At 36.3% G+C, this 16,481-nt stretch overlaps 1 protein-coding gene across 3 annotated transcripts in view; it reads left to right on the top strand.

Annotated features, from left to right (window-relative positions):
• The window catches only part of HNF4G (hepatocyte nuclear factor 4 gamma), a 60,028-nt gene extending 52,134 nt beyond the window's left edge, over nt 1-7,894 (top strand). For all 3 annotated transcript variants that reach the window (XM_015620079.3, XM_015620078.3, XM_015620076.2), the window contains 6 exons: nt 854-1,009; nt 3,088-3,175; nt 5,245-5,397; nt 5,576-5,812; nt 6,291-6,413; nt 6,822-7,894. In XM_015620079.3, the coding sequence (XP_015475565.1) occupies nt 854-1,009; nt 3,088-3,175; nt 5,245-5,397; nt 5,576-5,812; nt 6,291-6,413; nt 6,822-6,940 (876 nt within the window). In that variant the 3' untranslated portion in view covers nt 6,941-7,894. The remainder of the gene's footprint in view (nt 1-853; nt 1,010-3,087; nt 3,176-5,244; nt 5,398-5,575; nt 5,813-6,290; nt 6,414-6,821) is intronic.
• The last annotated feature ends 8,587 nt before the right edge of the window (nt 7,895-16,481 follow it).

Here is a 16,481-nt window from a genome sequence, read left to right on the forward strand (position 1 = left end):
TTTTTTTTTTTTTTTTTTTCTCTTTTCTGCTTCCTTTTTCTTTTTGCTTCCTTACTATGATAGCAACTATAAACTGACTTTACCTTCCTGGGTTTGGCTTTCTCTTAAGTTGACTTTCCCGCCTGACTTTAGAGAAAGCCTGGTTTTGTTCCTTTCCTTGAAAAGTCATTAAGAATATCAGGATTTGGCTCAGTAGAAGTGCCCCAGCTTCAGGCTCAGAAAGATATTGCTCTCTTGCCATTTCACAGAGCACTGTTCCCTGCAGGTGGTCTAATACACACTCATATTCTTTACATTTCCTCTGAAACATCTCAGGCCTCTGCCTATAACGCTGCTTCATCATTACAAACCATTCTCCTCCAGGCACTAAAACCCCTGTTTTACCTTCTAAAGTTAATGATACTTATCTTTACACTGGAAGAACATGCTACCCCTTTATCATTCTCTTTCTCTTAATATCTCTATCCCTTAATATTACTGCATGCTGCTATGAGCTCTCCTTTTTTTCTGAAATGAGGTAAATGTCAACCAGTTTAAAGGGAAAAAAAAAACCAAAGCACCTCCCTTCTACAAATGAAAAGAGTTCTAGTATGTTTAAAAATAGTATTTTGGAATGAGAAGATACTGTATCATGATATGATTAATTAAAGATCTATCATATTGCAATGCAACAAGTAATAATGAGAAAGAAAAATTTATAATTTACATCCAGGGTAATGCTCCATATGGTCAAGGAATTTCTCAAGAGTATCTACAATTACTGCTGTGATTTTTTCTTAAATATGCTGTTAACCAATGAAAATAAAATTATATGAAATTTAACATTGTTCATTTTTTCTCTCATTATGGCCAGATCTCAATCTCAAGTCCTGGTGCAAGCACTGATGTAAATGTTAAGAAAATTGCTGGTATTAGTGATGTCTGTGAATCTATGAAGCAACAACTTTTAGTCCTGGTGGAATGGGCTAAATATATTCCAGGCTTCTGTGAACTACCACTTGATGACCAGGTATAAGAAGGGACCAAAGAAAAAAACTCTGATTACTGCTGTTATTCTTGTGATATTTAAATGTCATGATGAAGCATTCTTTTCTGTCTGAGCAAATAGAGCTAACCCACCCTCTTAATTTATTTTTTTTAAAGTTTTTAAATAACACCATCACAACAGAAAAGACATGAACAAAAAGAAGCAGCAAAGCAGCATGTCTTTAAGTGTTTTGTTCTTTCTGTAGTGTTTTGGAAGCAGAACTTTTTTCTGACATTAAAAAGTATTTATTTCATGTTGACCTTTCATTATAATATGGTTAAAGAGAGCATATTATTTAATTTGAAGGAAGTCTTCCCTACTTGCAAAAACCAAAAGCATTTAGAATCTCAAACAATTCCAAACATACTGATATCAATGCATAGCAAATAATTTTTCTTACAAGGCAATGTACTAAAATTATATTGTATATAATAAATATAAGGGAAAAAACACAAAATCTTGAAAATTCATAAGGGTTTTTATGACAGAGGTCTGATCTATCATCACATCTGTAATATATCCTGATATATCACTGGCTTTCAGAGTAGGTTGTGCTGGCAAATCCAGAACCAGTATCTCCACATTGTGAAGATCAGTTCTCTGACAAGCAGCCTCAGGAGATGAATTCATTGCTTGGGATCTTTTGATTCCACACCAAAATCTAATTCATCTCAAAAATCACTCTCTTAACTGGAATTGTTTTAATCTTTCTTTTTGCTTCTTCAGTCTCTCAGTTTTTCAACAAAATCCTGCAAGTATTAGGTCATCTTTGGTTTTGAACTGAATCATTCCCTCTTATATCATTCCTCAGGAATATGGATGTGTTTCAGGCCACAGGAGACTCCCAAAAAAAGGAGTTAAATGATGTCTTTGCCAACCCACAGAGCACATATATGCACAAGCCCAACATACTCAAATAAGTTAAAACTCTGTTTATGTGAAAGAGAATTTCAAATGCCATTGCTTCACAAGGGCAACAAAAGCAAGCAAAAAAAATATTGCTGCTTTTATTAAAATAGCATGGAGGAAAAGAGAAGGTATCAAATGTTCATGTTTGCATTTAAAAAAATAAAGTGTCAGTTTAGAATGATAAGCTGAAAACACCCCTGCTGTGCTTGAAGAGTACATGTTGGGAAATACTCTGAAACCTTAAATACCTTGGAAAAGTAGGGACAAAGATGTTGAGAGATAAAAAAATGCCACTTTTTCGTTTATGATAGCCAGTTTCTAAAGGGCATTGTGCATTCAGTTATAAAATGCACATGTAGTTTTGAAAAAATGATTCCTGATCTGGGAGTCAGCCTGATTTACAAAACATAGAAGAGACCAAAGCAGCTAAGGTAACTCTACTGAGAACCTGAAAAGTCATAACAGATAAGAATTACCCAGGTGCTGTGTACCTTTCTATCTCTCCTACAGTGATTGGCTTGGATTAGAATTACTTGTCAAGAAATGAATTTCTTGAGGAAATAAAGGGCATTGCTGAAATTTCAAGCAGACATTAAAATCAGAGGAAGGTAAATAGGTGACAAAGAATAAATTAATAAACACAAGTTCCTTCCCAGTACAAATTGGGATCCCTCTTTGTGGACAATAGTGGCTCTGTTAGCATATCTGGGTTTGCTGGGGAAAAGCTCTTTTAAGTGCCACATAAATTTTTGGTTCAAGAGAAAAATGAGAGACTGATAGAACCAAATTTATTGTTACAGTTCATTCCAGCCCACTGGAGTCGTTAGTGTCAGCTTAAGATGCCAGAGAAAACTTGTCAAGGGAATACACACTAGGAAATAAATGCAGGTACTATATTTATTGAGAAGTATTTTGCAGACCCTGATGTTTAAAATTTAGACAGAATGCCTGAAGTGACTGAGGATGACAGTTTAATTAGGAAGTGCTGTTTTTATGGTGTTAAGATTTTTACATTCACTTTACATTTTACACTGGAATCTTAACAGTCTTAAACATGTACCTGACACACAGTAATATCTATCCTCTTTTCTTTTGCTCATAATGAAACTTACTGCTGTATCATCTAATGAGTCTGCTGTTTTTTTCATGAGGTTGCCCTTCTAAGAGCACATGCTGGGGAGCACCTGTTGCTTGGAGCAGCAAAAAGGTCCATGCCATATAAGGACATTTTACTTCTAGGTAAATATTGGTTTTCTTTTACTTACTGGTGATGATGTTATAGTACATTAGCAACGATGTAGTCACTTAAGTGGGGTAACTGTTCTGGTACAATCAAAACAATACATTCTGTAAATGCTAAATTGCTATTAATGACACGTCATGTGCCTGTTTTAGCAAAAGCAGGTGGATGGTTTCATGTGGGTTAATACACCTAAAGGTCTATTGGATAGCAGAAACCACAATTTAAGGGAGTTCCTGGAAATTGCCTCCTAACCTTATTGTCCTTTCTGCACCTTTTCCCATGAAAAACAATGGAACAAAACAACAAATCACAAAAAAAGCATAAAAACTCCTTTGCTTAGGAAAGGAGCAGCCAACCTGTTGCACATGTACTACTTTCAGTCTTCATGAAAACCATTTTTCTGGAGCTTTCTCAGGAGTCGTTCAGACTCAGAGAAGACTCCACTGGATAAAATATTAGATAGCCTGTTTCCTGCAGCTCACTTTCCCAAGGCCCCTCTCACTGCTTCCTCGACAGTCCCCACATGGCCACCACATAAACATCATTCCTGCTGTCCTTGGCACATGCAGATGGATGCATCCATGGCACAGTGACAAGGCACGTCTGCAGGAGCATATTCTTGGTCAGCTGAAATGGCTCCTAGGCTGGCTTATATAAAGGGAACACAGCTGTCAGGGAAGAGGATGTTGTCACTGATGGAAGCACGTCTTCCAGTTCATGCAACAGGGAGGCCCAGTTGCAAGATGAGATGTGTGCCTGTGTGGAGAGTGATGGGGAGAGGCATTTGTTAGCCTTGTGTGACACAGTGCTCTGCCACTTTGAAGTGTACTCTGCCAAAAAGGGTCTCATTTGACATGGTCAGCACTGAGGCTGTTTCCTGAGAAAGTCTGTTGGTTGTCTTGGACAGGATTTTTGATGTGAGGCAAAACTATATGGAATATGGACTCAGACTTGTCTCTTCATTGGTGGTGTGGTACAAGGACATTTTCTACTACTTGTCCTCCTTCTTCTATGGGCCCGCCTTTTCATAGCTCTAAATTAGCTTGGATTTATTTTTACACATATTGAAACATTAAAAGGACAAGAAGGGTATGGTCTGAAGATATTTCTCTCCCCAGCAATCTTTTCAAGATAAAAGCTGTACAAATGGCTTTCTTAAGGTAGTTATATCCCTAGATACTGTTTCGCTAACAAAATTAACAGGAACAAACAAACAAAAAAAATTTATTTGGATTAATAATAAGTCAATAAAAAAAATTATAAAATAATAGTAAGAAAATTATATATCATCAGCATCAGCAGATATGCCAAAAGAAGAAACAATTTGAGGCATCAAGGCTTAATTTTGATACTTGGAGGCAGGCATCTGTTCTATGGGTCATTTTGGCATGGATCTTTTGTGATATAATTATCATCTTTTCTTTTAAAAACTACATGGTGGCTTCTGAAAACCCCACAATATTACTAGTGTTGGGCTATAGTGGAGACCTCCAAATAGATATGTAAAAACACCCCCAAAACCCAAAAAACTCTAGGTAAAATTAATTCCTAACTGAAAATTTTACAATGCTACTAAATTTTATTAGGAACAACAGAAATATCCATTAGAAAAAAAAGCATTTCCAGCATCTCCTGTTGTCTGTTGACAAATCCTTATCATTCAGCTTGGGATATGTTATTTTAATCAGGACAGAAGACATTTTAAGATCAATTTGTTAGTATATTTACCAGTTATTTAAACATAAAGGTCTACCTGCTTCATACTTGTACATTCAAGTACCAGCTTTGGTTCTGTGGACCAATCAGTAACTACATGTTGGCATTCTTATATGTATGTATACATACATATGTATATGTACCAATTATTTACTGGGTGACAGCTATAATTTGCACATATACTCTGTTTACAATGAATGTTGTGTGTGATACAAGGGAGAGTTATTACTTAAAAAAATTATTAACTTGATCAAGCAATATGAAATGTACTTTTGAAAGTTGGCTTCATTTAGTATGTTACCTCAAAATGTTTGTATCAATTCATATGTTGGTTTTCTTTCTTTCTCAGGCAACAATTACATAATTCATCGCAACAGCACTGAAATAGAGATCTGCCGAGTGGCAAATCGGATTCTGGATGAATTGGTTCGTCCCTTCCAGGAAATTCAAATAGATGACAATGAATATGCTTGCCTGAAAGCAATTGTGTTTTTTGATCCAGGTATTTTTACAAAAATATTTCTCAATTGTTTTACATGTGATTGTATTGAAAGTAATTTTTGTTAATGTAGCATCTGTTCATGTTATCTAGCTGAATGGAAAAGAATAAAATGAAAAACAGTATGATGCTTCTCCCATTTGTAATATGCCTTGACTTTAAGTTTTTGTCATTTTTTAAGATGCAAAAGGCTTGAGTAATCCATTGAAAATTAAGAATATGCGATTCCAAGTCCAAATCAGTTTAGAGGATTATATTAATGACCGTCAGTATGACTCCAGAGGAAGATTTGGAGAACTTCTTCTTCTACTGCCTACACTCCAAAGCATCACTTGGCAAATGATTGAGCAGATACAATTGGTTAAATTATTTGGAATTGTTAAAATTGACAGTTTGCTTCAGGAAATGTTACTGGGAGGTAAGATAACAATTTGTTAAATTTACCATCTTGTATTATGTTGAATTTAGCATATTGGGATGTTGAAGGAATCCTGATCTAAGATACCACTCTGACTCACTATCTGAGCTTTGTGTTGTGTAATTGTTAACTAAAGCATTCTTGTCTTGGCAGTTCATCTTGTTAGCTTAGTCCTTCAATGACAGATTTTGCTATTTACTTCTCAGTAACTACTGGGTTGTCCTACAATTCTCTAGGCAGATGAAAGAATCCTTAGAAATATTTCATGAAACACACTGTTACTGCAGTCAAAACAGTGAAAATAAACACAGTGCTTAATATGCTTGAAGTCTTCTTAAATTGTTTAATGAATACCCAGAGGCAATTATTGAAATTGCCAATCAAAATATTTACTCTGTGGAAATGTAATTACTGAAGTATAAGTCACTGGCAACAACGTGCTCTTTTGCATTGATATATGCTCATGTTATTTTTGCAGGTACTTCTAATGATGCCAGTCATCTGCATCATCCAATGCATCCTCACTTGGCCCAAGATCCATTAACTGGCCAGACTGTCCTCATAGGTTCAATGTCTGCTCCTGTACACACAGAACAGATACGTAAGTAATTACATGTTAACCTTCTGTCGTAACATTTCGCTGTTTCATTTTAAAATACTAATTAGAACGGTGGCCTGTCAGTGTTCATAGTGCTATTTAATCATCATTCTTAAATTAAAATAATTGTGCATTAAAAATGTATGTATATAAATGGTGTTAAGTAATAGACTTTGACCTGCGTTTATTTTAATTTTAAAAGTTCAGCACCATTCTGATATATCATTGTTTTTACATGCACAATCTTTAATAAACTAAAAATTCTGATCATTAAAATATCCTGTTTCCCTAGCATGTCAAGGCACTCCCTTTCCCAAGCATGCAACAAGACTCCCTTTCATTGCAGTAGTATGTATATGTAGAGTAGACCAGGCTATAAAAATATGTAATTATTTCTATGGTTTTTTTCAGCAACTCCAGAAACTCCGTTGCCTTCCCCTCCACAAGGCTCTGGGCAAGAATACAAAATGTCTTCAAATCAGGCTTCAGTCATTGCACAGCAATCTATTTTGAAACAAAAACCATTGTGATAATATTTTTATCTCTGTCTCTGTCTTATCCTTCCTTCCCTTCCTTTTCATGCACTAGAAAGATTAGTAGAACACTTGCACATTTAAAATCTCAGGTTGATAAAGGGAAATTATTTCCTCAGCAGCCACTGCTAAGTGGGTGTTCCTTAAAACACCTCATGATTTGGAAAGTAATGCTGTTCTGACTACTGCATACAACTGTAACTGTGGACACTGCAGTCTGACAAATATGTATAGAGGTAGATATTATTTTTAGATCTTATAAGTGCACAGATTCGTGTTTTTATTTTCTGTTTTAGTTGTTGTCTTAATATTATTGTTTTAGATTTGTATATAATTTTTTTCATCATAATGGAACTGGTTAGTGCTTGTTTAGCTGTGAATTGTAGACATGAAAAGGTGGGTTATTCAAGCAAAAGCCAAGATTATGCTAATAGTAGAACATTAGGCTACCAAAAAAGCACATGAATAGAAAAAAAAAAGGAAAACCCCAGCTATTTTAAAAAATCCTGATTTGAAAGGACCATCAAGTAAAATTTCAACAAAACCATTGAATCCTCCCTGCTTAAGAGTTTGTGTGAAGCAGAAGGCCTGCCTGGATGAATATGCTTGAGGGCTTCTTAAAATCTATATATAGAACATCTATAGATACTATGTCTATATATAGTCAATTGGCCAGTGCTGAAGCATTTATATTGATAAATACTTAGAACAAGAACTGGTAGGCTTTTTGGGCTGAACTAATTAATACATTCCTAAAAAATTTATGGGCACACTTTGGGAATTAGGCCAGTCTAGGGACACTTTTCACCAGGTTCTTTGGACACAGCCCTTCTCTTTAGGGGTACAGAGAGTATCACAGAACCCCAGAATAAGCAGAGTTGGAAGGGACCCACAAAAATCATTGAGTCCAACTCCTGGCCTTGCACAGCACAATCCCCAAGAGTCACACTACATGCCTGAAAGGGTTGTCCAAATGCTTCTTGAACTCTGTCAGGCTTTTCTGTGACCATTTCCCTGGGCTCTGTTCCAGTGCCCAGTCACTGTCTGGGTGAAGAACCTTTTCCTATTATCAAACCTAAACCTCCCCTGACACAACTTCAGGCCATTCCCTTGGGTCCTGTCCTTGGTCACTAGAGAGGAGAGATCAGTGCCTGCCCCTCCTCATGCCCTCACAAGGAAGTTGTAACTGCAATGAGGTATAACTAGGACCATGTTATTTGACCTCAGGGCTGGAGTATACTTTGTGATGTTTGGTTTACTAGTGTAGGAGTAGCCATTGTGTTTATTTGTCTAATTGGGTGGTAAATGCACGTTTCAGCAATCACTAAAATTCACTTACAGAAAAGTTGTAATGAATATAGTAGCTCTGTGTTTGGAGAGGTATGACTTACTAATTGCAGTGGCAAATGTGCCTGAATTCAGCTCCAGGTTTTCCTGGTTTGAGTCATGGTATTTCAAGCCAGAAGACAGCACACCCTCTCAATTCACATACTCATCCTCTCAATTTTTAGGAGTTTTCAGAAGCGTGGTATGACTTGGTTTTCTGTGATGAGCCCCTTTCTCCACCTCTTCCTCCTCTTTCCGTCTGGGGATCCAACACTGACTAAGCTTTGTGTCTGGAGTCCATAACAACCCATCTGGATTTGGACCCTCTGTGAATTTGCACAAAGTGGATGTGGTGACATACTCACTTGGGGCATTTATATTACTCAGTTACAATTTGTGAAAGTAATCCTTTGTGATATATGAAGTGGTACATTTGTCATACAATACCAGTATCATAAGCAAATCACCATTTTGCACATTTTATTTATTCCAGACAGCAGTGAGTAAAGTCTACTTTAAGGTAGACTTTCTACCAGAAGATATGTAAGAGAGAAACAGACAAAAAAGAGATAATAATATTGCAGTTTGCTAAACTATTGCAAAGAGAAAACAGTGGAGTCAGAAATTCTTCAAGGTGAAGAATTCATCCTGAATGAATGAACAGATGAACAGATTCATCCTTCATCCTGAACCAGACACCTTCATTAATCACAGCATCCAGAGATGGTGCAGTTACTCCCTTGGTTTATAAAAGTTGCTCAGACAATCTGGAATGATTCTTCAAATACACTTTTGTAGGCAGGAAATGCCTACAAAACACAGTAAATGCTGAGCTGACCTGAACATTCAAAAGGCTTTAATGAGAATGCACCTACCACGAGGTAGACACGGTGCTTCTTTGTTATTTTAAAGTAGTTGCTTTTGTAAAGTCTGTATGCAGTAGCTATTAATATTTGCCTTTTGCTTTTTAGATCCTTTTTTCTTTTTGCTGTTTACTGTTTGTTTTTTATTAATGCATTGCTCTTTTTACAAGTTCCTTTTAGTATGAGTTTTTATGACAGAATAAGGTACTGAAGTTTTGCCACTAACTTTAAGGGTATCCGGACTGTGCTATTTTTACAAGTTGGCCACCAATGCTTTACAGTGATACACAAAGGTAAAACAAGTGTGAGAGATACTGAGCAGCCCAAAAGTTTACTGATTTGGCTCACTTTTGTGTACTTGTCATAGAAAGAGTGTTGGACTCTAGGTGGATCTGCATGAATTTACTGTGTCAGATAAATGAAGTCAGTTGCATAAACACAGCAGTATTGGTCTGACAAAAAACATAATCGGAAATAAAGATCAGTCCCCAAGCTGGCCACCCTTGCCTTATATAAGAGATGTGCATAATAGCTTAGTTTATTTTTCACAGTGAACTTTAGATATCAAGTGTACAATAAAATGTTTCCACACACTGCCAAAATGTACTGGAAGAAAAATATACTTTAGTATTTTATCTGACAAAAAACTGTTGTCTATTTTGTATGATATATTACATTTTTGAATAAGAACACCACTGTAATTTATTGGGAAAAGCTGATTTATTTTATAAATGTAACATTATTTTTGTAAACTTAATTATGAAAAATCAGAAATGATTAGTGCTGTTAAATATTAAATTATAATGAGGTGTAACTTTATATGTTTGAACTCTGATACCAAGTTTTTGTATTGAGCATTTGGAATTGAAATAGTTGCTGGAAATATTTCAAATGGACTGTTTTTCATCAAAGCTCAATAAAGAAAAATGAATGATCCAAATGACACATTCTCCTTTTAATATTTTTTTTTTTTTTTACTATTTACATAAACAATGAGAATGGTTTATATTCCTTACACAATGGATAAGTATATAACTAACATACTTTCATCTCTACAATGTTCACAGCATCACAGAATGTCTGAGGTTGAAAAGGACCTCTGGAGGTCATCTAATCCAACCCCCTCTGCTTAAGCAGGATATTGAAATCATATGAAAGAATATAATGGCAACATTTTAGTTGATTCTGCTGTAGCATGGCAAAGTATTACATAGCTATGGTCTTAAATTTTTACTTCTGACTCAGAAAAGAACTGAAGCACATGCTTAATTCCATCTGTGTTTAAAATTAACCATATGTTCAACAGCCTGTTCAAAAAAAACCAAAAAACCAGTGTTTTTCTGGACAAGGATAACTTAAGAAATCACTGCCTTTGTTCCAGCACATTATTATTTAGAAAAATTTAGATGCAACTTTATAAAGACATTGTAAACTTTAGGAAGATTCTTTACAATATATTTTTTCAGATGACAAGTATCTCCTCTGCCTTGGAAATTATGTTCATTTGCATATTTCTTTACTAGATTTTGAATAGAAATTAGGTTGGAGGTTTTTTTGTTTTTTTTTTTGTTCTTAGGGGATTTTTTTGTTATTGTTATGTTGGTGGTGGTGGTGGTGGTAGTTTTTTTTAGTAGTAATAAAACAGTGATTTTGGCTGCTTACTTTTGCTCAAATGGGCTCTATTCTGGAGTGCAGAACTACAGGAAAAAGTTGCCATGGGAGGAAAAGGAGACTCCATTTTGAATGCTGGAGGTCTGGTCCCTCTGAGGAACTTGTGTCAGTGTCTGATTATTCTACATGCAGGAAACCTCCACTTGTGAATGCTGACTGGGGTGTAGAAGGTTTATGATTTTAGGGAACTGAAGAAATTTTTTTTCTCATCCCACAATGAAGGAAATATGGAAACCCCCTTATAACTTCAATGCTGTGACATGTTCACAGATTATTCTTCAAGGATTTCAATAAATCAGCTTTAGAAGTAGCTGCAATAGGTGAATCAGGATTGTGTGTTTTCCAGAGACAGATGGATGAGCTAACTGCTGTATTGGTTTGCAATTAATTTTTGCATTTTTTCTATTGGACCTGATACAGATGCATTAGCTTCTTTCCCTTTATTCTCCCTAGGAATATAAACAAGAAATGGAAAAATTATTTATCACCAGATTTAGTGTTTTGATGTTAACAATGCAATTGCACTTCTCTTTCTTCTGTTGTTTTTCTAACATGAAGATAGAGGAGATGGTTGTCATCAAGGTTGACATCAATCACTGCTTTCTTCTGGTTTCTGATTTTCTTGCAGCAAATCCATGCATTTTAATTAATTGAATAGTCTATATATAAATAGAAAGCCCTCTATGAAGCCAAAAGTTAAATTTGATTGCAGAGGGGATTAAAGGTGCTCAATTGCAGAAATATATTTTCAAAAATTTATTTCATAAAAATTAAAATGCATGCCTGATTTCTAAACAAAATCATAAACATTTCTATTGAAGTGTAAGAAACTTGATCAAATGTAAAGATTTTTATATAATGACAGTGAAAGAAAACTTTCATTTTGTATCACCAACGATAATAATTTCCTTTTGAATACCATCTAAACAGGATAGGCAAAACCTCATGAAGACATATGCCTAAAAATGTTCTTATGACAATGATCTCTGTTCCTTAATATTGTGGTGGAGCTATGATTGCTACTGACATTATCTGGCAGCTCACCTGAATCAAGTGTCAGTCAAAGATACCACATCAGTACTACATTTACTGATGCTGCTGAGAGGGTTGCCACCTCCTCACAAACAAGGCCTGATGTGACACTTCTCCAAGTCATATTGTGGCAGGACACCCTTGCATCAGCACAGAGCTCTTAATTACCCAATGATTTTGAGCCTGACACCACTTCTTCCTTTTGCAAGGGTGAATGTCACCGGTGTCTAACATGATGAGGTGAACAGCAGCAAATGTTGAAGATTTTCCTTTAGCCAGTCTGATCAAGGGGGAGTTTCATCTAAAGCTTGCACTCTCCTCTGAGACTAGAGCAGAAAGCCTAGAAATCCAGTTTTAAAATGTCTTCGGCTTTGATCAGAATAGCACTGGCTGGTCTCTTCGAGTCTTAATGTAACAAGAGTTGAACAGTTGAGTGTCTCATGTCTGATAGGGCTCAGTAACATTTTGGGGTCTGGCCTCCCACCTAACCTCCTTTGCCAGTTTGTTGGTGGGTTGACAAAACAAACAGTTGCTGTTTCAATTTTAGAATATTGAATATCTTCAAGGAAGCATAATTATAATGATTGCACATGGAGATGTGTCTCGGACTGAAATTACCTGAACAAGTTAAAGGAGTTAGTAATTGGTTAGGAAAAAATAGAGTACATAATAAGGTGTTCAGTCTGTCAAGAGAATTTAATGAAAGGAGGAAGGAAAGAAGATATGCAAAAATTGGCTAACACTGTTGATTCCATGAAGAGATAAGAAAACCTCATCACTGGAGGTATAAGGTTAGATGGCTTTGCTCAATATATTCAATGTAGTTTGGTTTGTGGTTCAGTGTATCACCTATAGATTGCAAACTTCATACTTGGAGCAGCTGATTCATTTACAATTTCTATTAAACAGTTCATGAAACACATCCCAGCATCTCAACATGCCCTCAGGTTCCCACTGGCAGCTTATTGGCTCTTCACAGGGCTGCTCTGCAGGGAGGCCTGGCCACATTCTGCATCACAGCTCTGGGACCCTTCCTCTAAGTATTAATTAAACACATTCCTTGTCAATGGGCAGTAATGCCATGGGAGTGAAACAATGCCTTTCATGGCAGTTCTTACTATCACCAATACCTTTTCATCATATTTCATGTGACACAACTGAACTTGCCAGTTGTATCACCTGCTAGGTCTTGCTGTTCTTTGCTTCTCACAAGGCCAACTGAGACAAGATAAAACTTTGGTTGGGTTTTTAGCTGCATTCAGAGTCAACATTTCACTTTTATACAACTTTGGAGCAAAAACCAGACTGCTTGATCTGGTGATGTTCTCATCTGTCACTTTCACATCAGCCACCCAGCATGCAGAGTGCTTGTATCACCTATTAGAACGGCTTCTATTTCCTGTCTTGTTCAAATAAAGCAAGTAAATAGCTTGGGTTACAACTCTAGCTAAAAGTATGACGAATTCACAGAACACAGTTTTGAGATCATGTTGAACTGTCTTTTTTAGTCTATGCATTTTGCAGCTTAAATGAAATGGTGTGGCTTATGTTACATTTTGATCAGCACACAGTTTTTTTTCTCCTGTTTTTTTGACCTCCTCACAATTGAATGAATTTTCATGAATATGACAGCCCAACAAAGCATCCAGTTTTTCAGATGCCTGCCTTTTGTAATTTAAATAATGTAAGCATATGAACATAGAGTTTGAATTAAGAGGCAAAGGCAATCTCACCAAAAGAGTTTATTCAATATATTTCCAACATCATCTATTTCAAGATATAATTAAGATTACCATGGCCCAAGTCTAATTTACTGTGGTTTCCAAAAAGTGGAGCAGATAGCAATTGTAATAGAGGACAAGAATTTTCCATATAAAATTTTTCATTGTCATATTAGATTTTTAATGAGCATTAGTCTTGATCAGAAATGTAATAAAATGGAACAATACTCTAAAATATGCAGACAGATGTACTATAAAATAACAAACTTTATATATTTAATTTATGTACCGTGAAGTACACTTTTCTTTTGCAACATGAACATTAATATCCATTTTTTATCTCAACACCAAAATCACAATTTAACTGCAGCTCGATCTGTCCTCTTTTTTAATGTGGGCTTTTTTCCAGGTTGATTAAATTGTATTGTGTGATTAAATACATAGAGGCAGATATTCTGTCCTTGTGACACTGTGACTCCTCGGAGATTGACAGCCTGAGATGCTGCTCATTAACCAACAAATAATTTGAAAATGAAAAGAGGGATGGGGTCCTTCTGGAAGGCAGGAGAGGAATCCCCATCTCCCTGTTCATGAGGAAGGCACCGTTGGAGCTTTCAGCTTCTGACTTATCGAAGGAGACACCTGCTTAAGGAGAAATTTTCACTTTGAAGATAGGGGTAATGGTGAGGGAAAAAATCCCTTAAAAATATAGTGCTGTAAGTCTCAAGGGTACCCAGTCAGAGAGGACAGATTCAAGAATTTTGATGAGCACAGAAGGGCAGTTAGTCCAGTAAGTAACACAGTGCTATTGCCTTTTGCAATGCCTCACCTTTTGGAGGTATATCTATATGTGAAAGAGAATCTTTCTTTTGTCATGGTCGAAGCAAGTTTGAAGGCACCATGGTTAACAGAGAACCTCCTCAAACAATGAAACTTACATGCAGTAAAATAAGGTGGATTATTATTTTGATTTGGAAATAATTCAGCTTACTGATCTTTTATACAACTCAATCTTTCTGGTATTCTGAGTGCTCTTTTCAGATTTTAAATGCTTGGAATTGACTGTGATATGTCAGCTGTCATCTTTGTGTTCTGCTTGCTAAGGTGGGTGGGGGCAGTGAATGAAGATATAAAAAGGTCAATAAAAAGCCAAAGCCATGGAAACTCTCAGATCCAAAGAATATACATTCTCCAGCACAATAAATAGACTCATGGAACCTACTTCAACTAAAGCATGTGATCAGAATCATTTCCACAAATTACTGTCTTCAACCCTAATATAATTTGCCGGTGATAAAAGGCTCTTTAGTGTAATAACTATTAATTGCATTGCCCTGTCCTCTCTCTCACCTGAATCTTATCTTTCCCAGAGTAAGAGTCCTTATTTATTTACAGCTTAATTTACATTGAATCCTGTGCCTGAGAATCCTTGAACCCATCAAGCTTACAGCACTTGTGTTGTCACACTGCCAGCACCATTTCATGTGAATTCATGCTGAATTTCCTGGAACAACCCCCTCTGCCTACTAGAATATCTAGAAAAGCAAGAGAAAACAGCAGCAAATTAAAAAGGATGCAGAGTGTCCTGTCATTTCTGTTGCTCACTGCTGCTGAATTCACTACCTGCTGTATATGACCTCTGAACATGTTAGCAACTGCATGGTAGTTCCTCACGTCACAGGGAGACACACGGTGACACAAAGGTCTGTGTGCTGCCACTCATTTTCTCTGCAAAAGCACATCTGGATTGTTATGGGGAGTGTTCAGAAGGATACAAGCAGCACAGTTATTTAATCTCACTCTTTTGTTTAAAAAGCACAAATGTATGAATCATCCTTTGGCTCTTTGCACTTAATTTCATTCATAAATATTGATTTTGGCATATTAGTAAAAATCGTAACACAAACCTCATCTTAGCTGATGTATCTTACTTTCTCTATCACGTACCTTATTAAAATAGTTTTTTGGCTGTGTTTATCTTCTAATTTAGCTTGATTTTAACAAGGTAGTTTAAGATTTTAGGCTAAGTTTATAATGTGACTGTGGGAAAATTAAGAAGTATACCAGTATTTCTGTAAATGAGGCATCCTGGCAGTCAGAGTGTGGGCTACAATGCTTTAAAGTGGCTCATCTCTGAAGTTCTGTAATTTGGGTGCACTGTGTATTACAGGTTAATCCCCAGTACACACAAACCAATTCACCAATTTAAACCTCATTATTTCTTGTCACTTTGTTTTAAACTGCAAGCCCTGCAAGGCCAAAGCCGTGCCTGTTGTCTACTGTCATTTGCTTTATATATGGAGACATTGAGAGTTATTTGTTGACCTTTGAAGTAAAATGTCGAGCTCCTTTAATATTCTTTCATTTCGGATGATGAGGAATACCACTGAGAGTGTTCAGCCAGTCCCACGTGACTCACGTCTTCCCTGGCAATGAGGAAAAGTGGCACAGGTGACCCCTGGTATTAGGGAGCAGGGCAGTGCCTGCTCCAGCATGGCTGTGGGGCTACACACCCTCTAACAGGAGTTAGTTTCTGCTTCTCTTTCTCTGGAATAAAGATAGCTCAGCCTTCACTAAAGCTGCTGCTGCACTGCGGTGAATATTATCCATGCATTGGGAATTTTGTTTCTCTATATGAAAAGTGTTACAGTGCAATATTATGACACAATACATACATACAATACATTATAGTATTATTAAAAGGAAAATTTTACTTAAGGCCATAGCAAGCCTGCCTTATAGTTTGGTCACACCTTCTTGTATGAGTAAGCCAACTTGAGGAGAGATAGTAGGAGTTCTAGAAATTAAGAGCATTTGGGTATCATTTACTCTTATAACCTAGTGTATGGAAGTACCTGCCTTCAGAGCATAAGGTGAAGCTCTTCAGGCTAGGACATTTTAGATAGAATCTAAAAACACCTGCTT

This window comes from Parus major, chromosome 2 (genome assembly GCF_001522545.3).
Source record: "Parus major isolate Abel chromosome 2, Parus_major1.1, whole genome shotgun sequence".
NCBI lineage: Eukaryota > Metazoa > Chordata > Aves > Passeriformes > Paridae > Parus > Parus major.